Here is a 27730-nt window from a genome sequence, read left to right on the forward strand (position 1 = left end):
AAGTACAAGCACCCCAAATACCACTCTCACAGCCAGACCTCCACCCAGGGTCCACAGGCAGGGAGAGACACACAGCAGCTTGCAGTAACGCACACAATCAGAGTTGTGTATGCAGAAGGGCTTGCTAGAACCCCATGACATGTTCCCAAAGAGGCCCTCAGGCATCAGGAACAGCTGCAGTGCGTTGACTATGTGTGACTTTGGGAGCGGGGAGCGTGGGTTCAAACCCCAGCCCTGCTCTCCCGTCACCTGTGGCCTTGGGTGAATGACTTACATTCTTGGTGCCTCCATTTCCCCATCTATAAGTGAGGGTAATCTTTTTCCCCCTTTTTTTTAATTGGGAGGGTGATCTTTTTTTAAACCCAGATTCCACCTCATTAGGTTATTTTGAGGATTAATTCGCCAGCGATTCAGAGAAAATGGTTAATGTTTACTGTTGTCGTAATTAGTAATTACATGCATTGGCTCATGGAGTCTTTTTTTTTTCTTGGTTTGCTTATTTATTTATTTTGGGACTCGGGATCTTTCCATGCGGTGATGGACTCTCTAGCTGTGATATGTGGGCACCGTAGCTCTGCAGCGTGTGGCGTTCTCGTTCACGAACCAGGGATCCAACCCACATCGCAGGGCGAATTCTTTACCCCTGGATCACCAGGAGGAAGTCCCTGCTTCCCTGCTCATGGACTGTTTAATGTCATTTTCCAAGTGAGCAAATTGAGGCTCAGAGAGGGAAAGTGCCCTGCCCAAGGTCACACAGTTGGGAGGTATCAGAGTTGATTCAAAGCCACGTGGTCTGACTCTAGACTCCCCGCTTTCAGCCACTACATTGTTTGCTTCTAGGAAGTTTGAGGACCTTGGCTGTTATCACCACTAGGGGGTGTAGAAGAGTGCAGAGCACTGGACAGGAAAGCAGGAGACAGAGACATGCATTCAATTCAATCCACGCAGCTATTCGACAGATACTGAGCATCTACTGAGCGCCAGGCACTGTTCTAGGCACGAAGGATTTGACTGGGAACAAAGCAGACGAGAAGCCCAGCCTTGGAAAGGCAGGCTCATGATCTAGCGGTGGAGACAGATGGTCATTAAATAACTCCATCTGAGGATCAACATTCATGAAGGAAAGTCCAGGGTGCTGTGTCTGAGAAGGAGGTCACGGAAGACTTCTCTGAGCAAGTGATATTTGAGTTGGCATAAACCAGGTGAAGATAAGGGAGGGGAGAGGACTCCTCTGGGGAGAAGACTCAGTCTGTGCAAAGCCTGGAAGGAGGAAGCTTGGCACAGGGAGGAGGGCTGATGAGCACATAAGCTCCACGGGGGAGCCGTTTTGTTTACAGCTCTGTCCTTGCTGCCTGACACAGTGCCTCGCACGCAGTAGGCACTCAGTAAATACTGGCTGGCTGAATGAATGAACGAGTGGATGGATAAACAGAGAAGTGTATGTATGTGTATGGACTTTCCAGGTGGCACAGTGATAAAGGATCCGCTCGCCAGTGCAGGAGGCGCTAGAGACGTGAGTTCGATCCCTGGGTGAGGTATATCCCCTGGAGTAGGAAATGGCAATGTGGTACTCCAGTATTCTTGCCTAGAAAATTCCATGGACAGAGGAGCCTGGCAGGCTACAGTGCATGGGGTCGCAGAGAGTCAGACACGACTGAGCCCACACACTCGCGTGTATGTATTTATGAGTTGGACAGGTGAATGGATGGATCAGTGGATAGGTGGATGGATGGGTGGATGGATGGATGGATGGATGGATGGATGGATGAATGGATGGTTGGAGGAATGGATGGATAGCTGAGTGGGTGAATGAGTATATCATTACATGGGTGGATGGATAGATGCAGGCATGAATGAATGGATGAGTTTGCAAAGTACCTACAGACCCACGCCCACAGCGCCTGCAGACACATGCAGACACACACACCCAGAGACACGTACAGTGTGTGTAAACACAGGCTCACCATTTCTCCTGGTGCTCCCGTGGGAGAACCAACGATAAGAACGGAGGCAGACCATGCTGGCCAGGGCCTGTGTGGACAAAGGTCCAGGAAGGCAAACCCTCTAACCAGAGCTACAAGCAGCCCAACCCCTGCTGCGGTGCTGACATAATTTCTGGAATAGAAAGAAAATGCTGATTCAGGGATTTGTGTCCCGGGCTGCACGCCAGGCCAGGGAGTGGGACAGAGATGATCCTAGAGAGTTGGGGTGAGTGGCAGTGGCAGACAGGTGGGGCTAAGGCAGAAACACAGGGAACGGGGTAGAGAGATAGAAACAGAGAGCAAATAAAGCGATGGAGACAGAGAGAGACACAGAGACAGAGACACACAGAAAGGCACAGAGACCCAGAGAATGGGAGGCAGACAAAGAAAGCCAGAGGCATGTGGCAGAGCAATTCAAACTCAGGCACACAGAGAGATGAATGAGGCAGGGTTCCAGAGACAGACAGGTAGGGAGAAAAGAAGAACAAATCACAGAGAAAAATGAAGACACGGAGAGATGGGAATTTAAGAGATCCAGATGCCAGAGGGAAGAAGAGACAGACAGACACCCAGAGATGCAGAGAGACACCCAAAGAGAGAAGAAAGAGAGAGCCCCAGAAGACGCAGCTAAAGCCTGAGGCTAAGAACTGGGAAAGGGAGCAACCTTCAACTGAGTGTCTCTTTTGTGTCTGGCTCACATGTGGGTGCTTTGCTGTATCTTGCTTTATTTAAACACCATTAGCCCTTCAAGTGGAGAAGGCAATGGCACCCCACTCCAGTACTCTTGCCTGGAAAATCCCATGGACAGAGGAGCCTGGTAGGCTGCAGTCCATGGGGCCGTTAAGAGTCGGGCACGACTGAGTGACTTCCCTTTCACTTTTCATTTTCATGCATTGGAGAAGGAAATGGCAACCCACTCCAGTATTCTTGCCTGGAGAATCCCTGGGACAGAGGAGCCTAGTGGGCTGCTGTTTATGGGGTCGCACAGAGTCGGACACGACTGAACCGACTTAGCAGCAGCAGCCCTTCAAGCTACTCCAGTACTCTTGCCTGGTTAATCCCATGGACGGAGGAGCCTGGTAGGCTGCAGTCCATGGGGTTGCTAGGAGTCGGACATGACTTCACTTTCATCTTTCACCTTCATGCATTGGAGAAGGAAATGGCAACACACTCCAGTGTTCTTGCTTGGAGAATCCCAGGGACGGGGGAGCCTAGTGGGCTGCCGTCTACTGGGTTGCACAGAGTCGGACACGACTGAAGTGACTTAGCAGCAGCAGCAGCAGCAGCAGCAGCAGCAGCCCTTCAAGGCAGCATTATTGGCAAGAGAGGAGGAAACAAAGGCTCTAAGAGGAGAAGACATTTGCCCAAGGTTCCACAGCCTGGACATGGCATTTGATGCTAGTCTGTTTGACTCCAGAGTCCATACTCACTTCTTCATTCTATGTTACATCATGTGGACCAACAGGGAGAGGGCAGTGGGCTTGGGGGTTGCTGAGTGCAGGTCACAGTAATAGAGGGGAATCGTCCCTCATTCATTCATTCAACAGTCATGTTCCACACTTTCCTGATGTTGGAGAACCAGAGAGGAGTCAGGGATGGTCTGGAGTGGAAGGCAGACAAAGACCCAAATCCCCAAGCAAGACAGGCAGAGCGCACCGTGTTCAGAGGCCTGGGGTGGGTGGGGGGTGGTGGGGAAGCAGATAAAGAATGTGCACAGAGAGGAGACAGAAAACATAACTGATAGGAGGAGGAGTCAGGGAAGGCTTCCTGGAGGAGGGGGCACTTGAGCTTCTTTTGAAAGGATGAGGGGATTTGGGCACCAGGAAAAGGCACCATGTGGAGAGTGGAGGTGAGGGATTAATTAAATAAAGTAATTAGTAAAAGGTAGCTGAAGAGTGTTTTGAAGGTACCAGGTGAGAGAGGAAGCTAGGACCAGATCATGTATCTGTCAAACGCCTGCCTGAAACGTTGTCCAAGGTGCTGAGGAGCCATGGGGGGCTGAGTACAGGGGAGGGGTCAGCTCTGAGTGCTGAAAGACCCCTCTGAAACCTTGTGGGGAAGAGACTGGAGCATGTGAGGGCAAGAAGGAGTCTGCGGCGGGAGGGTCCAGGCAAGAAAGGACCTTGACACCAGAGTGGGTATTGGGCTTTAGGAATAAAGAGAAGAAAGAGTGGAGTCAGGAAGCAGAAGGGATAGAGTTTGGAGACTGATGGGCTGTGCAGGCTGGGTGTGCCTGTGGCCATTGGGATGAAAAATGTGTCCTCTCCTATAGGGATGAACTTGGCAACTAGAAGTAAAGGACAGTCTCATGGGAGAGAAAAAGACATAAGGATGCTGAGAGGGAGTCTGGGCTGCAAAGGAACTGGATCTGGAAATGAGTCCACTGAAGTCTGGACTGTTGTAATTACCAATGACAGAAACTCAAATAACCTAAGCAATAACACAGAATTAATTGAGTGAGTGACGGCTTCAGGCACAGCTAGATCTAGGTGCCTCAAACATCGTCAGGAACCTGAGTGTTTGTATCTTTGGTTTCTGCTTTCCTCCTGTTGTCTTTGCATTCAGGCAGGCTCTCTCCCCATATGGCAATGTGATGGTCCCCAGCAGCTCAAACCAGCCTCTTAACCTCACTGGAAAAAGAAAGACCCTGTTGTATAATGGATCTGGCAAAAGTCCAAGGTTGACGATCCTAGACTGCTTTTCAGGCTCAGTTTAGTTCAGTCCCTCAGTCATGTCCAGCTCTTTGTGCTTCCATGGACTGCAGCACGTCAGGCTTCCCTGTCCATCACCAACTCCCAGAGCTTACTCAAACTTATGTCCACAGAGTTGGTGATGCCATCCAAGCATCTCATCCTCTGTCGTCCCCCTCTCCTCCTGTAGGAGGAAACAGACAGAACAGGCTCTGTGTTGAAAGCAGGACTCCATCTTGGGTCGGACTGTGGACTTTGAGCTATATGCCCAGTATCTATGGAAACGACATACCAACTGGAAAACCAGACCTCCTGGATGGAAGAACTGCAGGGCTCATAACTAGACTCTCCATTGCCTAAAAGAATAACTTAATTATCTGTGTAACCAAATAGAATCATAAATTCTATTATGCTTATTGGGGTATGACCACAGGCCTATTGATAATTGTCCACTGTTAACTACCTAGGCTTAAGGCATATGAATCACGGCTTAACTTTGTATCTTTCTCTTCCTTTGTTCAGACTAGTTTCAGGGAATTTGGGGAGATGGGTTTGGGCACTTACACTTAGGGTATATAAGGTTTTCACAAAAACTGGTTGGGGGGTCCTTGGCTAACAGGAGACTCTGCCTTGGGCCTGCCAGTATAATAAACTGCATTTCACTATCTACATTGTCCTTCTGCGTGAGTTTGTTTCCTGGAACGTGTGGCTACAACACTCCCGCCTTCAATCTTTCCCAGCATCAGAGTGTTTTCAAATGAGTCAGTTCTTCAAATCAGGTGGCCAAAGTATTGGAGTTTCAGCTTCAGCATCAGTCCTTCCAACGAATATTCAGGACTGATTTCCTTTAGGACTGGCTGGTTTGATCTCCTTGCAGCCCAAGGGACTCTCAAGAGTCTTCTCCAACACCACAAATATTAGAGACTCAGAAAATCGAGGTGCTACTACTAAAAAGCAGAGAACCAATGCTTATCAAGCAGGAAGTTAAGGCAATGACCAGTTGAAGTGGAGAGAAGGCTTGAGATACAGGGAACAGAGACAGACTGAGAAAGACAAAATATGGGGGAAAGTCTAGGCTTCTCTCCCCTGCTGAGAGCTCAGCAGACACAAAGAAGAGATGCCCTGTGGGCATCTCTGTGGCTAACCTCCCTCACTCCTAGCCCCTCCCCCATCCACTGGAGGTACCATGGCAACCAGGCCCCCTGCTCACCTTTCCCTCCCCTATATAGAACCCAGTTTCTGTTTGAATCTAGCCTGTATCTAACCAGTTCCTGCGTGAAACAGGGATGAGCGGAGGGCAAGTGGGAACAGAAAAGGGATGACAGAGGGGGGGGAGGACAAGGGGCCCGACAGAGGCAGCTATGAGAGAAGAGAGATGGGGAAAGAGGGAAAAAGGAGACTGGGAGAGATGGGGAGAGAGGTAGGGAGCCAGAGAGGGGGGATAGGGTTAGAGAGAGCCAGAAAACAATGAAGACAGAGAGGGAAGGGGGGATGGGGCGATATTGGGGAAACTGATGGGGGAGATTGGGGAGATGGAAGAAGGGAAGGGGAGAGATGTGGGGAGAAAGAGGGCAGAGAAAACGAGGGAAAGAGTAGAGGAGAGATGGGGAGAGCGACAGGGCGAAGTCAGGATAAAGAAATGGGGAAAGAGGGAGGAAGGGAGTGGGATAGAGACATGGGGAGCAGATGAGGAAGACTGTGCGAGTGTCAGGAGTGGGGAAAGAGGCTCGAGGAGACCGGGGGACGTTGAGGAAGAAAAAGGAAGCTGGGCAAGAAGGAAGTGGGACACACAGAGGGTCCCAGCGATGAAAGGAAACCAGATGCCCATGTGGACTCAGCCTTCCACATTTTTCCCCCGGGCCTTCAAGAACAAGAGGGAGGAAGCAGCGGGGAGACAGAGCTGGGGCGGGTGGCCCAGTCAGAGCTCTTCTCCCCGTCCTCCTGAGACAACCCCCACCCGCCTTCCCAGGATGCAACAGGAGGTGGAGCCCCTGTGCTCCTCCGCCATGGGCAACCCCGGCATGCACAGGGACGCAGGTAACTGTGCGTTTGTAAGCAAGCGTGGGGGTGGAGGGCCTTCATCCGAGCATTGTGTCACAGCCTGCCTTGCGGCCTGGCCGTGAGTGAGTTACTGGCCTTCCAAAGAGAGAGCTACCCCCAACTTCTTGTGTCCACTAGGCAGTACCCTTTAAGGTCGCAAACCGCCATTTCCCGTGAGCCTTTGCAGTTCCTTGGCCAATCGTCTGGACCCGGAACTACGTTTCCCATGAGTCTCTGGGGCCTCAACAACTCTTCTGGAGGACATGAGCCCCTAGAGACTCCCTGCCCTGGCCCCTCACACCCTTTTTGTCTCCACCACCGGACTTAGCATCTTCTCCCGAAGCTACTCCTTCTCCCTGCTTCCCATCTTTGAATAACCCTGCGACCAACCCAATCCAGACCCCAGGCATTGTTCCGCCGACTCCCGTTTCCTCCCACTGCCATCAGTCCCTAACCCTGTCTTTGTTCTCATTCTCTCTGCCCCGTCCACACATCCCCGGCTCAGGGCTTGTCCTCTTCCAATGGACGCTTTCTCCACCTGACTCCCTGGCCTCCAGTTTCTTCCCTCCCGCCCATCCCCTAGGTAGCTCCAGAGAAAACTTTCTGACACCCAGCACTAACCCTTTCTCTCCCTTGCTCGCAGCTCTTCCATGTTCCCCATCACTCCCAGGATAGGGCGCCAGCCCCTCAATCCAGTGTTTGAGGCCCTATGTAGCCTGTGCCAGCTGTCAGGCTCATCTTCCAGGGCTGCCTATTTCCACTCTACTTTAGCACAGCTCATGCTTCATTCATTTTCTCATTGAACATTTCTAAAGTAATATCTTGGTGACAGTTCATTTGGCTAGCAGGTAATACAGAATTGGACTTAAGGAAGTATAAAGAATTGTTGTTCAGTTGCTAAGTTGTGCCTGACTCTTTGCAATCCCATGAACTATACCCCGCCAGCCTCTATCCGTGGGATTTCCCAGGCAAGGATACTGGAGTGGGTTACCATTTCCTTCTCCGGGGGATCTTCCCAACCCAGGGATCAAGCCCACGTCTCCTGCTTGGTGGCAGGAGATTCTTTACCACTGAGCCATGTGGGAAGCCCAGTATAAAGAATAGGAAAGACATTATCTCACTGTAAAAGACTATAGATGGAGCAGGGTTTGTATTTGGGTGGATCAGCAGCTCAGTGAATGTTATTGAGAAGCCGATTTCTGTTTCCCTGCTTTTTAGTGTGGGATATATCCCTTTTGCACACTAGCTTGCATACCTCATGGTCACCAAATGGCTGCCAAAGTTCCAGGCATCACTTCCAAAGGTTTTAATCTTAAGAATTCCAAATAATCTCTCCTCACATCTCATTGGCCGGCACTAAGCACCCACTCACTCTTGTCTCAATGCCTGGGAAAATGAATGAAATTATAATGATTATTTTAGTCATTGGGTCTATGCATCAGGTGGGAGAAAGTTTTAAAAGAATTTATATCTAATCCTACTTCAGATTCCAGTTAACCAGGATCTCTAGGACTGGGGCCCTAGCATCTATAGTTTTTGACTGCTTGCCAGGCAATTATGATGAGCCGTAGGGGTCGAAGGCATTGGTTTACACTGGATGAGGTATTTCTGAGGATCCTGGGGATTGGTGAGCCTCACCTGGTTCCCTTCCCATCTCTCCCATGGGTGGGGAATGGACACTCCTCAAGTGAGGAATAAGGATGGAAATCATTGACATGGTCTCCTTTCATGAGTGTTGGCTGTAAGCACCTACTCTGTGCCAGGTGCTAGGCGAGGCACAGCAAATTCTCTAGTGGCAAAATGGACAGTTTCTCTGTCCTCCAGTCTCTGTTAGTGCCTTTGAAAACCTCTTCTGTTTGGAGACCCCCCACCCCACCCCACATCATCTCTAACCTAGACTGAGGCACCCACCTGATAAGTATACTTTATTTATCAATTCAGTTCAGTCACTCAGTCATGTCTGACTCTTTTGCGACCCCATGGACTGCAGCATGCCAGGCTTCCCTGTTCATCAGCAACTCCCGGAGCTTTCTCAAACTCATGTCCATCAAGTTGGTGATGACATTCAACCATCTCATCCTCTGTCGTCCCCTTCTCCTCCTGCCTTCAATCTTTCCTAGTGTCAGGGCCTTTTCCAAGGAGTTAGTTCTTTGCATCGGGTGGCCAAAGTAGTGGAGTTTCAGCTTCAGCATCAGTCCTTCCAATGAATATTCAGGGATGATTTCCTTTAGGATTGACTGGTTTGATCTCTTTGCAGTCCAAGGGACTCTCAAGAGTTTTCTCCCTGCTGTGCTAGATTGCTTCAGTCATGTCCGACTCTTTGCCACCCCACGGACTGCAGCATGCCAGGCTTCCCCAACCTTCACGATAGCCTGGAGTTTGCTCAAATTCATGTTTATTCAGTCGGTAATGCCATCCAACCATCTCATCCTCTATCATCACCTTCTCCTCCTGCCTTCAATCTTTCCCACTATCAGGGTCTTTTCCAATGAGTCCATTATTCGAATCAAGTGGCTAAAGTTTTGGAGCTTCAGCTTCAGCATCAGTCCTTCCAATGAATAATTCACGACTAATTTCCTTTAGGATTGATTGGTTTGATCTCCTTGCAACTCAATGGACTCTCAAGAGTCTTCTCTAACACCAATAGAACTCTAACAGTCCGAAAGCATCAAAACTTTATGTATAGCTCTAGAAAAATTTGAGTGGCATTGAGTTGACCAGTTGGCACATTTTGTAGATCAATATTTGTTCATTTCAGTTTCTCTATTTTCTTTGTGGTATTTTGGAGCCAGTAACATTTTTAGCTTGTCAGGTTGCAAATTTTGGCTTAGGCCATTAGAAAGCCTGTAGGTCCCAAGTGGTTTGCCTGTAGTAATGAATGAAATGACCCAGGCTATTCTCATGCAAGGAAGGCAGACATGACACACGTTATCTCACAAATAATTAATAACCTACAATTGCAAGAAGTACTCCTTAGCTTTGGGTCTGAAGAGAATTCTGGGAATATTCTCTTTTGCTTAAAGACCTTAGTGCCCCACCCACACAACCTGTGATGCCTCTGCATAAAATATCCCTTTCTTTGCAATTTCTTTCTTTCTTCTTTTTTTTTTAACGAGGAGGGTCTCTGCCATTTCTTTATTTGGCAAATTCCTCTTGTATCCCTTAAGTCTCATGGTAGACATCACCCCCTCCAAGGAGCCTTCCTTGATTGCCCCCAGACTGTCCACCTTGTGACACCTCCACTGTAGCAAGTACTGCACTTTACGGTGACCACTTTCCCCACCACACCAAAAGCTCTTGGAGGGAAGGGTGGAGGTCTCATTAATCTCTTTGTCTGCATCATCCTTCAGGGCACACAGGAGGCCTTGGAGGTGTCTCTTGATGTTTGGAAGTATTATGTTTACTCAATTATTCAATAAGTACTCATTTATAAATGTACACCTTTATTAAGTTATGGATATACATTGAAACAAATATATTAAAATCATGGTTGTAATTTAGGAATCTTTATTTGCAATGCCACATTTCACAAGAAACAGTTTTATTCACTTTTTAAACATATCACTTTGATGTTGCTAGAGTCATTTTCCAAGTCATTTCACACACTTTTCCAGGGCATATAATTTTATTTCTAAGTTATCTGTGATAGGAATTTAAAAGATTTTTCTCTACTATGGAAAAATTCAAACATTCAAAAAAATAGAGAAAATGTTTAATAAATCCACGCATTCCAATACCTAACTTCAATAACTATCAATATTTTGCTAATCTTGTTGCACCTAGACACCCACACACACAATTTTTTGGGGGACATTCTATAGGACGAATTTGTTTTAAAACAAGTTTTAGAAAACAGACCTACCATGCCATTAATTACAACCAGCAAAAATTTATAAATTTTTCTTGAATATCATCTCATCTAGGATATATTTGAATTTCCCTAATTATTAAAAACTTTCATTTTTTACAGTTGGTTTGTTTTAATTAAGATCCAAACAAAGATATTGTATTGCATTTGATGATTATATCCCTTCAGTCTTCATCCAGTAAATTCTTACAACTAGGTGCCTGGTGCTTTGCTAGGTGCCCAGAGCAGAAGACAAGCCCCTGACCTTATGTTGTTCACATTATAATTAGAGACTCATAGAAATAAATGTAAAAAGGCAGCTGTGATGACAGCCAGTACGTGGTGTTATGCATTCAAGACAGGAACCCTTCACATGCTCAAGGAGACGTGATGAGCTAAGTGAGGGGGAAGAGAGCACCACGTGGATTTACAGCATGTGTCAAGGTCCTGTGGCAGGAGTGGGGGGCATGGAGAGTTCAAGTCACAGAAGGGTGATGTTTCTGGAATGCAGCAAGTGAGGAGGTCGATGTTGTCTGATCAGGCTTGAGACATCAGCAGGGTCTGGTCCTATGTGGTCTCGGTCTTAATTTATCCCGAAGACAACGAGAAGTCCTGGGAGGGTTCTGAGGAAAGTGGAGGTGGAGATGTGGTCGGATCTACATTTCAAAATGGTATTCTGAGGCTTCCCTAGTGGCTCAATGGTAAAGAATCCACCTGCCAATGCAGGAGATCACATGGGAAGATCCCACATGCCCTGGGACAACTAAGCCTGTGGGCCACAACTACTGAGGCTGTGTGCTGTGACGATTGAAGCCTGCATGCCTAGAGCCCATGGTCCACAACAAAAGCCACTGCAGTGAGAAGCCTGCGCACCACAACTAGGAAGTAGCCCGTGCTCTCTGCAACTAGAGCAAAACCCATGTAGCAATGAAGAGCCAGCACAGCTCCAAATAAATAAATAACTATAAAACAAACCAAGAAACAGTAGCAAAAAGTGCTATTCTGATGGGATGAATGAAGGAGAGAGACAGAGAGGTTGAGAAGTTAGGAAGCTGTTGTGTAGACAATAGTGGGATGAGAAGCAGCAGCCTGGGGGATTGAGAACATGTTCTGGATCCAGATGGCTCGATTTTTATGATTCTATCGCTTGGGCTGTGTGACCTTGAGGAAATCACTTAACTTCTCTGTGCTTCTCTGTGTGGTGGGGAAGTCCCTAGATGAAACAAGATTGGCAAAATATTGATATTGATTGAAGCTAGGTATTGGAACATTTAGGTTCATTATACATCCTGATGTGAAGAACTGACTCATTTGAAAACACCCTGATGCTGGGAATGATTGAAGGCAGGAGGAGAAGGGGATGACAGGATGAGATGCTTAGATCGCGTTACTGACTCTATGGACATGAGTTTGAGCAAGCTCTGGGAGTTGATGATGGACAGGGAAGCCTGGCGTGCTGCAGTCCATGGGGTCGCAAAGAGTCGGACACTGAGCGACTGAACTGAACTGAACTTAAACTACACTACCTCAGAAGTTGTTGTGAGGATTCAGTGGAAAGAACTTTAAAAGGTGTTTGGCTTTGCAAAAGGGACTGTAAACATGTAGTTATTGTTAAGTGGACAGACTTGAGAAGGAGATTACTGCATTGGAAGGATGGAAGGGAGGCCAGGATGGCCAGACAGAAATGCAGAGAGCTCAGCAGAGGGACCATACGTGACGCAGGGCAGGTGGTTCTCAGAGGGGATCTGTTTAAAATGCAGATTCTCATCCTGTAGGTCTGGAGGGGACCCTGAGAGGCTCCCCCAGACCACACATTGAGGAATGAGTCCCCATAGCAGGGGAGGACTTTATCCTGAAGGCAAGAGAAAGCCTCTGGAAATTTGTGAGTCTCTGAGAGTACATCATGAGAAACGCTGGGGTGGAAGAAGCACAAGCTGGAATCAAGATTGCCGGGAGAAATATCAATAACCTCAGATATGCAGATGGCACCACCCATATGGCAGAAAGTGAAGAGGAAATAAAAAGCCTCTTGATGAAAGTGAAGTGGACAGTGAAAAAGTTGGCTTAAATCTCAACATTCAGAAAACGAAGATCATGGCATCTGGTCCCATCACTTCATGGGAAATAGATGGGGAAACAGTGGAAACAGTGTCAGACTATTTGGGGGGGCTCCAAAATCACTGCAGATGGTGACTGCAGCCATGAAATTAAAAGACGCTTACTCCTTGGAAGAAAAGTTATGACCAACCTAGATAGCATATTGAAAAGCAGAGACATTGCTTTGCTAACAAAAGTCTGTCTAGTCAAGGCTATGGTTTTTCCAGTGGTCATATATGGATGTGAGAGTTGGACTGTGAAGAAAGCTGAGGGCCGAAGAATTGATGCTTTTGAACTGTGGTGTTGGAGAAGACTCTTGAGAGTCCCTTGGACTGCAAGGAGATCCAACCAGTCCATTCTGAAGGAGATCAGCCCTGGGATTTCTTTGGAGGGAATGATGCTGAAGCTGAAACTCCAGTACTTTGGCCACCTCATGTGAAGAGTTGACTCATTGGAAAAGACTCTGATGCTGGGAGGGATTGGGGGCAGGAGGAGAAGGGGACGACAGAGGATGAGATGGCTGGATGGTGTCACGGACTCGATGGACATGAGTCTGAGTGAACTCCGGGAGTTGGTGATGGACAGGGAGGCCTGGCGTGCTGCGATTCATGGGGTCGCAAAGAGTCGGACATGACTGAGCGACTGAACTGAACTGAAGGGGACCCCAAAAGTTGGAAGGGAAATGGGGTTAGTAGCGAGTCCCAGCTCTGGGGTATCCCACAGCTGGGTGGGGCAGGGTGGAATCTGGGGCTGAGACACAACAGCCGAATAACTGGCAGAGGAGCTATCCTGGGAGTGGCATAGCCAGTCACTTGGTGATGTCATTTAAGCAGAATAAGGTGTGAGGAGTGCTCAGGGCAACCGATGTACTTGGGTTTTCCATCCCCAGGAGTGCTCCTTGTGGATCGAGAGACCCCAGAGGAGATGCAGGCGCGGAGCCTGGGCAGACCTGTCAAATCCTCGTGAGTGGTCCTTGGCCCCGTGATTTCTGACCTCAGCTTCTCTAAGCTCGAGGGCACCGACCCCTGACCTTGGGAGGTCCCTGTCCGCTGGCTGTTTTCCCAGGAAACAGTATCTGCGTCAGGTCATTGCAGAATACGAGGCGCTGGACCGAGAGCTCCCGTGCATCCGGAAGTTCCCTATGCCGCCTGCCGCTCAGCCGCTTTGTCTGTGCATGGAGACCTCGGTGAGTGGCCCTCCCCCAGCCCGTGACCCCAGATCCCTGCTGGGGCGGTGGACAGGACTTGAATCCAAGGTCCACAGCTCAGCAGCTGAGGGCCTGGCGCCAGGATAAGTGGCTGAAAATGTGAATTTGTCAAAGGGGCCGTCGTTGAGAGAGGCGGAGAGAAGGGAGACAGAGGACAGGGGGAATCCTGCTAATCCGTCTACTAGGAAAATCTGTAAAATGGACAGATAGTGCAAAAACTCATTTTTAAAAAGCTTAGGTGTTTGACAGATTCAGTGAAGTGGTTACGCCGTGTATGGTTTCTGTGGCCATTCCTGCTTCAGCAGAGGTAGCTATTAAGGTCTTACCCTTTAATTTGAGAATTAAATGAGGCTTGCCAGCACAAGCCTCTGAATGTTCCCTCGGCTGATCTGTGTCACTTTACCCTGACGAAGGGATCACCGTTCTTGTTGACAAGGCCAGTCCACACTCCATTGCTTCTCTTCGTGTCTTTGAACATGAAACAACCCCATCCCCGCCTCCGCCGCTCAACATACACACCCAAGTCTAGCAGGAGGTGACCAATTTCTTGATTTCACTGTAGCTTCTTGGCAGTTTTATATATGACATATGCTATCACCCTCCACACTGCAATCTGAGACTGAAAGGTGGTTAGTGATCAGTGTGTTTTCTGAATGTTAAATAGATTGACAAGATGTCAACCCCTCCCCCACGATCCTTATTTATTGACAAAGGAACAGTCCTTAAAATGCTAATATGACTATAAAAAGAAAAATGTACAGCTTAAATCCTTGCGGAAATCTTCAAGGGCTGCCAAAACTTCACCATCCAACGCAGGTTTCTGGAAAAGTTTTCAATAGATAGGCAAAGTTGGCCAACTGGTGAATCATTCAGCCGACTGTTCATTGACTTCTGGCAAATCGGCTTGGTGAGGATTGATTCTTTTGTCTGAGAATCACCTAGAATGGCAGCAGATGCCTTTCTACCTGAAAGATTCCTATCCTCCTCGCTCTGGCAGGTTCTGCAGGTGGGTCTAGGGTGGGGACTTTTGCACCTGGACTTAACTCGGCCCGACATCCCCAGCCTGAAGAGGACCTTACCCACGTGGAGGTGCTGGAGGCCCTGGAAGCCGAGTTCCCTGGGGCCATGGAGAGTGGGCGCGTGAGCAGCATCCGCTTTGAGAACATGAACGTCATCTGTGGGACTGCCGGACGCCGGGACCGGTGAGTCCTTGGTGGGGGTGAAGGGCCTGAAGTGGTAGGCCCGCAGTGAACACGATGAGGGGGCGGAGCCGGGAGTGAGGGCGGAGAGAGGTGGGGCGGGGACTTTGGGTGGGCGTGGCCAGGAGCTAACAGAAGGTGCGGGCCGACAGGAAGCGCAGCGAGGGGCGGGGCTGGGAAGGGACAGACAGTGAGGGGGCGGGGCCGGGAGTGAGGGCGGAGAGAGGCGGGGCGGGGCGGAGACCTTGGGTGGGCGTGGCCAGGAGGTGCGGGCCAACAGGAAGCGCATCAAGGGGCGGGGCGGGGAGGGGACAGAAAGTGAGGGGGCGGGGCCTGGAGCCCCCAGTGAAGGTTGTGGTAGATAGAAGGACCCCTACCTGGCTGAAAGGCGGCACTAGCGGTAAAGAACCCGCCTACCAATGCAGGAGAAGAGACACGGGTTCCATCCCTGGGTGGGGATGGTCCCTTGAAGGAGGGCATGGCAACGCACTCCAGTATTCTTGCCTGGAGAATCCCATGGACAGAGGAGCCTGGCGGGCTAGTGGAACCTGATGGGCTACGGTTCATAAGGGAGCAGAGTCGGTCACGACTGAAACGACTTTGTATGCACCCACACGGGAGCCTAGAAGGAGCGAAGCCAAGAGTGGGTGCGGTGGGGGAGCAGGGCCAGGTGAGATCGGAAAAGAAGGCGGGATCTGGAGAGAGGAGCCAGACTTTCAGTGACCCAGGTGGTGACAGGGATGCGCAAGACCGAGGAGTGGGGGTCTGAACACGGGACAGCAGCTATGAGCCTGAGCACCTTGCAGGGCGGGGTCAGAGTGATCCCGGGGGTCTAGACTGTCTGGTGGAGGGCGGGACCAGGCCTGAGAGCAGCACTGAAGGGGCGGGGCGGCCAGTGCAGTGGCGGTTTAGAAATATGGAGCCTCGACAGAACCGGGCTGAGGGAAGACAGAGCCTAGACTGACCCCTCTGAGGGTCAAAGAACAGATTGACCCCGACGAGAGTGCAGGCCTGGCGAGTTTAGGGACGCAGCGATGGGTTGAGGGACGAGTCGTTCGGTAAACGAACTCAGAGATCAGGCAAGGACTCTTCAGCAACCAGAGGCGGGGCTGGGGCCGCCAGCGATTCCCCCTCCGTCTCCGCCCCGCTTCTCTCCCCTTGGCCTTGTCCCCTCACAGGTGGCTCATCATGGTCACGGACTTCCAGACTCGCTCGCGCCTGCTGCGCTCAGGGCTTCGACTCCGCGGGAACCTGCATTCTCTCGTGCGCCACGACGAACTGCTGCTGAGCGATTACCGCCTGCACCTGCGCCGCTCCCTGGTCCGACGGCGCATGCTCGAGGCTCTCGGGGCGGAGCCGACCGAGGAAGACTGACATTTGGGGGGGGCGGGCCCCGGCTGCGCTTGCGCACTGCCCCGCTGGCTCGGGATACCCACCGGGAACCTCAGAGGAAAAGGGGAGTTGCCTCCCCAGGAAGGAGGCGGGGTCGGCTCGAGGGGGTGGATACTGTGAGTTTAATTATAAAGAATGACCTGGTACAAAAGCCATTTCTCTCTGCAAAATCTTGGTGGGGAGTCTGGGGGAGGGTGGTGACGGGGGGTAGAGACGAACCCCCATGATATAATTCCGCCTCCCTAGTCTTCCCCTAGTCCCTGCGAATGGACGCCTGGGTCGCAACCCCTTGAGGGGTGAATTCCGAGGCCCGCGAGAGGGAAGACCGGGGCCCCGTGGATTTGAACGCGTGTGATCCCTGTCCCAACGAGAACCAGACGTCCTCATCCGCCCCCCTTTTCCTCCTCCCAACCCCCCCTTGGAAGACAATTCTCGGGCTTTATTTCAGGTTTTTTTTTTTTTCTGGATTTTTTTGTGTGTTCTAGGTTTTTTTTTTTTTGTATTTTCTTTTGTTATTGTTCCTCTTTTTGCTTTGTCGCTTCTCTCCGCCCCGCGCTGCCCCCAATCCAGTACCTTCCCCCTCCCCAGCCCAACCTCTCCTACCCCCCTCCCCACCCCCCACACCCTCCCCAACCCCGCGGCACCCATCCGGAATGAACAAGCCCTTGATAGACGAGCGCCGCGCAGGCCCCCTGCGGACGGGGGGCATCCGACAAGGGGGAGGGGGCGGGTAGGGGCCCAGCGCGACCTCCGCCCCTCTCCTCGCCACCCCTCCCCCCTCCCACGACCCTCCCACAAGGTTCCCCGCAGATCCCTGACGTGGTAAGGAGGGAGGGTTGCAAGCACCCTCCCCCCAAGGACGGAGCGCCCCCCCCCCTCGGGGGTAGGGGGCAGCAGAGGGGGAATGGGCTTGGGGGAAGGAGGGGGAGCTCCCTTCTTTGGCAGCTGAACATGGTGGGGATCAGGGGCGATGCCCTCCCCCTTTTGCCCACAGTAGGGGAGGGGGCTTTCCAGGGGAAGGGGGTGGCTTAGAATTTCCAAGCCCTAGGAATAGAGGGACAGGGAAGCGTGCAGGAAGGGACAGCCATGCTGGAGGGAGGAGTTTCTGGGAGAGACGGAAAGTTTAGGAGATGGGGGGGAGGCGGTGTCGTCGTGCAAAATGGATGGACCGGAAGTCAGAGGAGGGAGGAGCTGAGAGGGCAGACTGGGGCAGGGAGAGGAGGAAGCGAGGAAGCAAAGTGGGCAGGAACTGAGAGTGCACAGGGTCTTCTCTTGACAGAAAAAGTGTCCAGAGCTAAGAGAACAGGCAGAGTGCAAATGATCATAAGAGCTGATCTTTGGGGGCAGGAAAAAAAAAAACTGCCAGGAAAAGAAACAATAATACAGGCTCAAGAGCGTGTGGAATGGGATGAATGTGCAAAAGGAAAGAGGCTGCAGAGTTCTCCAAGAGATGGTAAAAGTTACCCAAGAACAACCAGAAATTCAAGCATGAGCGTGCAAGGCAGGGCTGCGGGGTGCAAGAGCCTAGTTAAGGACGAAAAGACGGCTTCAAGAGAGCAAGGGACGTGCTGGGGAGAATGCGTGTGCAAGAGCGGGCGTGCAAGAAGCTGCATCAAAGAACTGACAGTGGAGATGGACAAGGATCTGGGAAACGACGGGGCGAGGGAGTGGGGAAGCCTGGCAAAGAGGAGAAGATATGGTTCCTGGGAGGCGAGGGTGCAAGCAACAGTGGGTGGGGGGAGGGGCAAGGAGGTGCCGTGGGAGTGTCACTGTGAGACGGAGGGGTGGGTAGAGTGAGAATGTGGGGGTGCAGGATTAAGGGGAGAGGGTGCTTCAGGAGAATGGAGGCGCGAGTTTAGGGGGAGGCGCACGGTCTGAGAGAGGGCGAGGGAAAGGGTGTCCCAAGTGTGTCTGCAGCAAGGGCCCAGAGATTCTTCAGGAGAGAGGGGTGGGGGGGGGGGAGGGCGCCCGTGGGAAGTCTGAGACCAAGGGGGTGTGGAGCGTGGGGAGACAGACGCTGTGGTGTGCCAGGGAAGCCGAGCGAGCCGGAAGCAAAGGCAGGCGGAGGAAGCCAAGGCGGAGCGCGCAAGACAGCCAGAGGGCGCATTTGTGCAAAATTGTAGCCCAGGAAGGGGAGAGAGGTGAGCAGGCGTGCAAAGGGGCGTGCAAGAGCCTGGGGGGCGGGGGCTGCTGTGTGTGCTGGGGAGAGGGGAGGGTGGGGAGAGCCAGGGGCTTGGAGAAGGGGGGAAGGGTGGTTAGAGGGGCGGCAGATGGTGGAATCTGAGGGCGGCCCCTTCCTCTGCCGCCTGGGGGACGACCCCGAAGCGGTCAGGCTCAGGGCTGGCCCTCTATGGCTCTGTCTGTCCCCCGCTCCCCAGAATCGACCCTTCCCTCCTTCTCCACCCCCTCTCTGTGATTTCCTCCAGCGCCCCTCCGCTCCCCCTACCCCTTCACACACACACACACACCGCCTCGTGTCAGCTGCCCCCTCCTGTGAGGTGCAAATGTCTGGCCGGGATCAGGCCACCTGGTGACCTCCGGCCTTGGGAGACAAGGGTCAGGGCGCAGTTCTAGCAGAGTCCCTGGCCCGGGGAGAGAAGGACGGTTGGGTTGGGTGGGAGGGGCGGTCAGAGGTCAAGAGGCCAGCAGGCTCAAGGGTTCTGTGGACGGGCTGGTCCGTCCAGGCCAGCCATCACCTCTCCAGGAAAAACTTGAGAGCCCGGTCGATGTTCATGCGGTGTCCCACCCTGGTCACCCCCAAATCGACGTAGTCCTCCTTGGTCAAGGCGGGAAGGTGGGAGCCATCGATCTCGTGGTCCAGGAACCGGGCCCGGTGTTCGGCCAAGCCCAGCCACTCTAGCCAGTCAGCCACATCGAACTTGGTCCAGAAGCCCAGAGGTTTAGCGCCGAACGGCTTGTCCGGGGGCAGGGAAAGCAGGCGGGTCGGTGAGAGGGAGCGGGAGGCCCCCGACAAGGCCCCGCCGAGACTCCCGGACATCCCGGGGTGCGGCGGTACAAAGACGGGGGCGAAGGGGTCAGCCGAGCCTCCTGCCCCTCCGGTGGGGGAGCCTCGGATGTCAAAGAGGCCCGGGTAGAGGGGTCCGGAAGGCAGGATGGGTAGGGACGAGGGCCGGGGCGCAGGGCTGACCTTGTGCTCCGAGGCGGGCAGCAATGAGGGGCTGGGGGCCCGGCGGAGCAAAGGTGGGCGCATCTCGAACTCCACGCCCTGGAGGTGGCGGGCGGACGTGGAGGAGGAGGAAGCCGATGGGGAGGTGGCCCCCGGGGCTGCAGCGGCTGAAGGGGACACCGCGGTTCCCGTGGGGAGTGGCGGCAGAGGTGGTTTGGACCAGTTCTGAAACAGGCTGCTCACAGGTTTGGAGAGGAGCGAGGACTGGGAGTCTTCCGAGAGTCTGGAATGTGATACGGGGCGGGGGGTGGAAGAGAAGGGTCGGGGGGGGGGGGGGAGGGCAAGGGTGGGGCGAGGAAGAGGCAGAGGTCAAGATACAGGGAGAGAGGAAGAGAGACCAGGGGCGCGGGGTAGAGAGATGGGAAGAGATGGAAGGAGCGAGCGAGGGGGTAAGATGGATGTCAGGACAGAAAATGAAGGGAGAGAAAAGTGAGAGGACAGGGAGGGCGACAGTCGAGAGAGATGAAAGAAAAAGAGACATTAAGTGATAATAATAATAATCGCCACCACTTACTGATGCTCACGTGTGCCAGGCATTGTTCTAAGTGCTTTTACAGATCGCATCTCAATGGAATCCCCGTGACAGCCCTGATGCAGGTTACTATTATTATCAGCAGCACAGAGAGGTTAAGTATCTTGCCTAAGGACACACAGCCAGGAAGTGGCAGAGCCCAGTTATATGGCACCAAAGTCTGAGCTCTTAACCACTCCCCTATACTGCCTTTCGGGGTATGGCCAAGTCACAGCAGAGTGGAAGACAGGGAGACGGTGAGAGAGGAACAAAAAAAGAGGAGGAGCATTCAGGGGAGAGAGATGGAAGGGGACAGGGGACAGAGAGAGAGAGAGAGAGATGAGGAGAGGGCGATGAAAGAGAGAAGAAACGAGGGGAGAAAAGGATTCCCCTCATCCCTTTAGCTCCCTCCACAACAGTCCCTGCCTCGGGGCCTTTGAACGGTTCCCTCAGCTCAGCGCTCTGTTCCCTCCAGGAGCCATACAGTTCGCTCCCTTCCCTCCTCCAGTCTCTGTTCAGCTTGCCTTTTATTTGAGACATCTCTCCTGAACCATCCCATTATTGTATTTTTTCCCTAGGATGACCGCAATGACTGTTTCCTGTCTGACCTCCACCTCTGCTTATCAGGCTGTGAGCTCTATAAGGGATATGCTTTGCTTGTTTTGTCCACTGCAGGATTCCCTCCCTCTCCCCCTGAAGGGCACCGGGTAACAGAGATGGCAAGTCAGTCATTGGTGGATGGGTCAACTAAATTAAGCATCCTTTCCTCTGTCATCTGTGAGATGCCTTAAGATCTCAAAGACCTCAGAAACCACCTTAGAATATCACTGTAAGGATATCAAACCCTTGAGCAGAATTAGAGTAAGCTCTGAAGAAGGACAAGAGGGTTAAAAAACCTCTCTCCACTCGCTCTGTGTGTCTGGGTCAGGAATGTGACTATACTTTCCCTTCGATTAGAAGGGCTTGAACTTTGAGCTGATTCCAACTAGCTAGCTGCTTTGGAAAACTTCCTGCATCTTCCCAGATTCCTCCATCTATACCTGATGGCCTTTTAAGAGACTCCCCCCCCCCCTCCTCCATCTCATGATACAGTTGGCCTCAAAAACCCTTTTAGGTGAGTTCTATGCCTTCCTCCTTCTACAGAGAGGTAGATTCCTTTGCTGAAGGTCACCCAGTTAGCAAGTGCAGGGCTGGAAGCAGCCCCCCCCCCCCCCACTAAACAAAAAACAAAAACCTAGCTCCAGAACCATGCTTGGACATGGCTTTAGGACAACCATGCCCTAAAGCCTCTTGTCTTGAACCAACACTGGGCTCAAAGGGACTCGAAGATTTCAGGGGTTGTCAGAACTGACAACCCACCAAGGAAAGGACACGGGCAAGTTGTGCTCCAATCTCCTGTGTTCATCACTCTTTGTTCATCATGGAGTGTGGGTTGTCATGGTGATGGGAGGAGATCACAGAAGCTACTGAGATAAAGGGAAATTTCGAGTGCCTGGAAAAGCATGCTTCTCTAAGGGCAAACTTCTCCAAGCGGGCCCGGTTTCTGTTTTCTTTCTACCTCCTAAAGGGACAGGGTTGATGCGGGAGGTGGACTCCAGTACCCACAGCATCACCCCTCTGTCTTTCACTGCCAACCGCCAGCCCCGCACCCTGCTCACCTCTGCCGCTGCAGGGAGGAAGTCCGCTCGGGGACGTAGCTGGCTCCCCCGTGGTGGCTGTCCCCGCTTCCCCCGCTGCCTCCCCGGGCCCAAGGCAGAGCGCCACCAGCTGCCGAGGAGCCCCCAAACTGCTGAAGCTTGGAGCTGAGTTCACTGATGATGCTGGCTTTTACAGTGGCCAAGGCTGAGGCCTGAGGCTGGGCTAACGGCCCCGGCAGAGGGGGCGGCGGCGGGCCCGGGCCCTCCTCCCAGGGCAGCAGCTTCCGAGGCAGGGAGGAGGCCGATGGCAAGGGCACTGGCGGGCCTTCTGGCTCTACAGCCACGGGGCCGCCAGCCACGCCTGCCGTCGAGGATCCCGGACAACCGCTCAGGGCCAGCAGCCCATCGGTTCCCGCCCCCGTCACTGAGACCGTGGGGCTGGTGGGAGTGACAGGGTCTCGAAGTCCCCCACTGGGTCCCGGCCGCAGGCCTCCGCCGGCCCCGAGCGCCCGGCCCCGGAGCTTAGAGGGAGTCATGAGCTGCGGAGGGTATGGAGGGCCAGGAGTGCCACTGCCCCCGAAGGCCTGGCCATCCAGGTAGGCCACGTAGGTGTCCAGGAGCTCTGGCCCACCGGCCACGCTGGCGCCACCACTGCCTCCAACGCTGCCAGTTCCGCCCCCTGCGCCGCCCCCGCCTTCAGCGGACAAGCTGCTCAGCGTGGAGGCGCTGCTGATGGTCTCCAGGGGGTGGTCGCTGCTGCTGCGACTGTCCACCTCCTCAATACCAGAATCCGTGCCCGGGGGAGGGTCTGGGCCAGGCTGGGGGGGTGGGGGAGCCGGGGCGGCTGGGGCGGGAGGGCCTGGCGGAGGGGGGTCCCCAGGAGCCGCGGGGGCCCCCTGGGTCAGCGTTGCCACCTCGCTGTCATAGGAAGTCAGGCTGGATGCGGTCGAGTCCAGGGTGGGAGGGGCGGCGGCCACGGCCGGGGGCGGCACAGGGGGCAAGGGGGTGGTCGGGGTGGGTGGGTCCGGCAGCGGGTGGGGAGGCCCCGGCGTGAGAGGCGACTCCGGCTTCTCGAAGCTATTGGAAAACTCGAGGGGCGGGGGCAGCGGCTCCACAAAGAGGAACTCGCCGTCTTCCACGTCCACCGAGGGGGCGGGCGGCGGCAGGACCAGCAGGGGGAGCCCGTTCTCTTCACTGCCCCGCGGGGAGGTCGGCGAGGGCGGCACAGAGCGGCGCGGGCTGGGCGGCGGGACCCCCGGCCCGTCCTCCGAGGGGGGGGCCCTTCCACCCGCCCCCCCGGCCCGGGGCTGGCAGTTCTCCAGGAACCGCACGTGGAGGGGCAGCCGCTCGGGCTCCTCCGGGGGGGCGCCGGATCTCCAGGGCTTGCTCACCCCGGGGTGCGGGGCGGGAGGCTCGGGCCCCAGCTGCAGAAGGAGGGGCCCGACCCCGGGAGCTGTGGGAGGCAGGCGGTGCAGCAAGGAGCGTCGGGCCGCCGGTGGGCTGGCCGGAAGGGACTTCTCCTGGCTGCCCAGCCCTGCCCGGTACCCCAGCTCCCGGCGGGCCGGGTCCGGGGGCGAGGCTCCCCAGAGGCGCAGCACTGGCTCGTGGTGGGCGTGGGGCGAGTGGTGGTGCGGGGTGGGCGGCGGGGCCTCGTAGCGGGGCGATGGAGGCCTTGGAGGGGGCTGGGGGGGCCCACCGCCCTCCGAGGACTCCTTCAGCGCCCGCTCCCGGGCGGCCAGGGCCAGCCCGAGCGGGGAGGCCGGGTCCAGGGCCTTGCCGGTCAGTGGGTGGACCAGGGGTCGCGGCGGCAGGAAGCTGGTGAAGGCGCTGCTGCCCCCGTAGGCTCGGCTGCCGGCCGCGTAGCCCGCGTAGCTGCTCCCGGCGCCCGCCGACTCCAGCCGGAGGTAGGGCTCGGCCGAAAACATGCCTTCGTCGATGGACTTGGAGTGGCGCAGCCGGGGGCCCGGGGGCGCCCCTGGGCCCAGCGAGCTGTCGCCGCCGTCGGGCTCGTCCCCCGCGTCGGTGGAGAGGAAGAGCGTGGACCGCCGGCGGGCTTCGTTCTGCCAGCCCCCTTCCCTTCGAGCCGCCCCCACCAGGGCCGCTCCGAACTGGCTGGTGAAATCCAGGGTGGCCGGGCCGCTGGGCGAGGCGGGGGTGGGCACGGGCGAGGGCGACGGCGGCACGGGCGACACGGCCGGGGCGGGGCTGGGCGCGGAAGAGCCGCCGCCGCCGCCGCCGCCGCCCGCCGCCTCGGGCTGGCTCGGGGGCTCCGCCTCGGTGCTGCTCCCCTGGCTGCTGCGGCCGCTGCTACTGGTGGACGGCGCCTTGATGATGATTGTGGGGATAGGGATGGAGTTCTTTTCCGACGCGGCGGCCGCGGCCGGCGGCGGCGGCGGCGGCGGCTGCGGGGACGCCGGAGACGTGGGCGAGGGGGCGGGCGGGAGGCCGCCGCCCTTCTGGGGCTCGCCTTCGACGACTTTGGTCTGCTTGACCAGCGGGCCCTTGCGCCCGCGGCCGGAACGGGCAGGCACGTACATGGCCGCGCTGGCCGCCCGCGGAGGCAGCTGGAAGTAGCGCAGCGCCGGAGCCTGGGAGGGGCCGCCGGCGCCACCCCCGCTGCCGTGGTGCGACGGGGACAGGGCCCCTGGGGTCGGGCTGGGCCCGCCGCCCCGCCAGCCTCGTAGGCTGGGCTGGGGCCCCAGAGCCAGGCGGGGTGGGGGGTCGTCGGGGGAGCCGCCGGTCTCCATCTCCGGCGGGTGAGGCGGGTGCGCGTGGTGATGGTGGGGCTGGGGGGGCGGGGCGTGGTGGTGGTGGTGGGGCGGGTGGTGGTGGGGCGGGTGGTGGTGGGCTGGGGGCAGGGGCCCGCTGTGATACAGGCTCTTCTCTCGGCTCCCTATCCGGGTGTCAGGGGGGCCGGGCCCATCGAAGGACGCCGGGGACGAGGCTGGGTGGGTGCCACCTGAGCTGGGATTGAAGGGCCCACCCCGGGGAGAGGGAGTGAGGCGGCCGGAGGAGGACGGAGCTGGAGGCGTGCTGTAGGGGGGCTCTGGTGGGGACGTGGTGGGCGGCGGGGGGATGTCCTCCGAACCAGGCACAGACAGACTGCGGCTGAACTTCATGGCTGGGGGTGCTAGGTAGGGTCTATCGTCTTCTGCAGCCCCTGGGAAGACACAGAGGATCCAGGAGCAGGGCGGGGGTGGGAGGGGTGGTCCCCCCTAATCCTGTAGAGCTACAGTAGTACAACAGCAGCCATGATGATACTGATGGTGACACCCTGCTGCTGCTGCTGCTGCTGCTGCTGCTGCTGCTAAGTCGCCGCAGTCGTGTCCGACTCTGTGCGACCCCATAGACGGCAGCCCCCCAGGCTCCCCCGTCCCCGGGACTCTCCAGGCAAGAACACTGGAGTGGGCTGCCATTTCCTTCTACAGTGCAGGAAAGTGAAAAGTGAAAGTGAAGTAGCTCAGTCATGTCTGACTCTTAGCGACCCCATGGACCGCAGCCGACCAGGTTCCTCTGTCCTTGGGATTTTCCAGGCAAGAGTACTGGAGTGGGGTGCCGTTGCTTTCACCCAGTAGGTGTTAAAGAGGAACATTAGTCCAGAGCTTTCTTCCCCAGCTGTGGTAAATGCAAATCCGCTCGATACAGTAATCCAGGTTGTGCACTGCACAACAGCGAACAGCAGAGGGAGCAAGAGAGGTGGAGCGAAATTCAGATGTACTTCCTTCCCAGGCCAGGAAGGAGAGCCTTTTGTAAGTCCAAAGGTATAACATAGGCTAAAGAAATGGCAACCCACTCCAATATTCTTGCCTGGGGAATCCCAGGAACAGAAGAGCCTGGTGGGCTGCTGTCTATGAGGTCGCACAGAGTCGGACATGACTGAAGCAACTTAGCATGCATGCATGCATTGGAGAAGGAAGTGGCAACCCACTCCAGTATTCTTGCCTGGAGAATCCCAGGGACAGAGGAGCCTGGTGGGCTGCCGTCCATGGGGTCGCAGAGTCGGACACGACTGAAGCGACTTAGCAGCAGCAGCAGCAGGGATCTCTTTGGAGAAGGAAATGGCAACCCCAGTATTCTTGCCTGGAGAATCCCATGGGCAGAGGAGCCTGGCTAGCTACAGTCCATGGGGTCGCAAGAGTCGGACACTACTTAGTGACTACACCACCACCACCACCACCACCAGGGGTCTGTTGAGGTGAGCAAAACTGGCTTGGGCCAGGAAGAGATACCTTGTTTATGTGCATAGTTCTCGATTTCTTTTCTTGTACAGGCAGAAAAGAAATGTAATTAGCACATCAAATCTGTGATTTCACAGATGGAACTCAGAATGAGGTTAATATTTTAAAAGAGGGAGCCAATTTATAGGTAAGCAATGTCAGGTGGATGTAAGGGTAGCTGTCACTAGGAAAATAACACACATTGGTGGACTGTGGACACCGAAGTTGGGGAAAAGCTAGATTCAAACAGCAAGCCAACTTGGAGAAAACCGGAGGAGTGAAATCTTTCGCCTACTGATCAACTGCCATGGCGCAGTCCTCGACTCTCTCTTCACCTCTGACTTCTCTCTCTCCCTTGATTATCTCAACCAATGTCACCACTTCACTCATGACTTCCCTGCTGAAGACTCCCATGCTTGTCTTAGACCCCATCTTTGCCCCTGAGCTCTGGGCTCATGTATCCAAATGTTGCACCCTTTTGGATGTCTCATTGGCATCTCAAGCTCAGCAGACCCTAAACTGAGCTCCTGATCTCTCCTGTTATCTTCCCAAGCTGCTCTCTCAGCAAATGGCAGCTCAGTCCCCCACACCTGCCTCAGGACCTTTGCACTGACTGTGCCTGCTCCGTGGAATGCCTTATCTCCAGATATCTCCACGGCTCCCTGCTCATCTCCAACTTTCAGCTCAAACCTGCCCCCCCAGCACGCCTGACATCTCTCATTCTACTTTTTTTTCCCCCCATAGCACTCACCACAATTAACATACTATATCATTTTCTTATTTTTCATCCTTATAATCTGTTGTCTGTCTTCCCCTGCTAGAAGGTAATTTCCATGAGGGCAGGACCCTTTAGTCTGTTTTGTTTCCTGACAAATCCCCAGTAGTCTAGCCTGGCATATGGCAGTGCTCAATAAACATCTGTAAAATAAATGAATAAATAAATGGAGTCAGCTATGAGAGAATGAACCAGAGTTTGTGGTGGGAGCTTTGACTTACTGCATCCAGGCAGGGGCAGTGATGCCCCCATTTTCTAGATGCAGAGCCCCAGGCCCAGGGAAGTGAAGCCACCTGCCCCCGACCACACAGCTGGGATGGACAAGAACCAGGATTTAAACCCAGGTTTGCCCAGCAACAAAGCCTGAGCTCTTTCCCCAACTTCACTGTCACATACGGAAAAAGAAAAGAACATCCCCAGGCTCCCTTGTTTTCCCCATAAACCATCACCCTCCCAGCCTCCCCTTTCCCCTCCGGCATCCCTTATGCCCTCCCCTACAGGTGACATACCAATAGATTTTTGCCGGAGCATGAGCCCGGGTCCAGGAGGCAGGTAGGAAGGACGTTCGTAACTTGGCTGGGAGCGGTGGTGGGGATCAAAGCTCGACTTTGGGTTGGTGGTCAGAGGAGGGGAGAGAAAAGAGAGCAGGGAAAGATCAGTCAGGGCATGGAAATCCATGAATTCCCCCCATGGCCATCCTCCTTCCCTTCTCCAGCCTCTGCAGGAAGGGAGAGGGGCATGAAGGAAACGGAAGGGAATTCCGGGGAAGAGAAAGATTTCTGAATCCTGATGGCAGCAGTGGGGAGGAAGAAATGGGGGGGAGGGTAGGCAGATTATCGACTGAGTCTGCTCTGCTTCCAACCGATCACTAATCTGGGCACATTTTCTCCACTCATGTTGTCACTGCTCAGGTCCAAGTTATCACTTGCCGGGATGGCTGCAGTAGCCT

General features: G+C 54.5%; 2 protein-coding genes across 3 annotated transcripts in view; one reads left to right on the top strand and one right to left on the bottom strand.

Moving 5' to 3' along the window:
- Window positions 1-6642: 6642 nt before the first annotated feature.
- On the top strand, window positions 6643-16605 carry C14H19orf81 (chromosome 14 C19orf81 homolog). The gene is made up of 5 exons (XM_069551418.1): window positions 6643-6709; window positions 13546-13618; window positions 13722-13842; window positions 14926-15065; window positions 16241-16605. The coding sequence occupies exons 1-5, from the start codon at window positions 6643-6645 to the stop codon at window positions 16434-16436; spliced, it is 597 nt and encodes a 198-aa protein (XP_069407519.1). The 3' UTR covers window positions 16437-16605.
- Window positions 16606-19057: 2452 nt separating this feature from the next.
- The window catches only part of SHANK1 (SH3 and multiple ankyrin repeat domains 1), a 47268-nt gene continuing 38595 nt past the window's right edge, over window positions 19058-27730 (bottom strand). Inside the window, exons 20-22 of one of the 2 annotated variants that reach the window (XM_069551316.1) lie at window positions 27291-27387; window positions 21811-24949; window positions 19058-19864 (exon numbers count right to left, since the gene is read on the bottom strand). In XM_069551316.1, coding sequence (XP_069407417.1) covers window positions 19147-19864; window positions 21811-24949; window positions 27291-27387 — 3954 coding nt within the window. In that variant the 3' untranslated portion in view covers window positions 19058-19146. Of the gene's footprint in view, window positions 19865-20223; window positions 20363-21810; window positions 24950-27290; window positions 27388-27730 lie in introns of those variants that run through there. The other variant, XM_069551315.1, reaches the window with a different exon arrangement.

This window comes from Ovis canadensis, chromosome 14 (assembly GCF_042477335.2).
Source record: "Ovis canadensis isolate MfBH-ARS-UI-01 breed Bighorn chromosome 14, ARS-UI_OviCan_v2, whole genome shotgun sequence".
Lineage (NCBI taxonomy): Eukaryota > Metazoa > Chordata > Mammalia > Artiodactyla > Bovidae > Ovis > Ovis canadensis.

Excerpts from the sequence above, each read along its gene's own strand:
- C14H19orf81 (XM_069551418.1), top strand. The coding sequence starts at position 6,643 with ATGCAACAGGAGGTGGAGCCCCTGTGCTCCTCCGCCATGGGCAACCCC. Across the intron at positions 6,710-13,545 it reads CGGCATGCACAGGGACGCAG|GAGTGCTCCTTGTGGATCGA; the intron begins GTAACTGTGCGT and ends TTCCATCCCCAG. Across the intron at positions 13,619-13,721 it reads GGCAGACCTGTCAAATCCTC|GAAACAGTATCTGCGTCAGG; the intron begins GTGAGTGGTCCT and ends CTGTTTTCCCAG.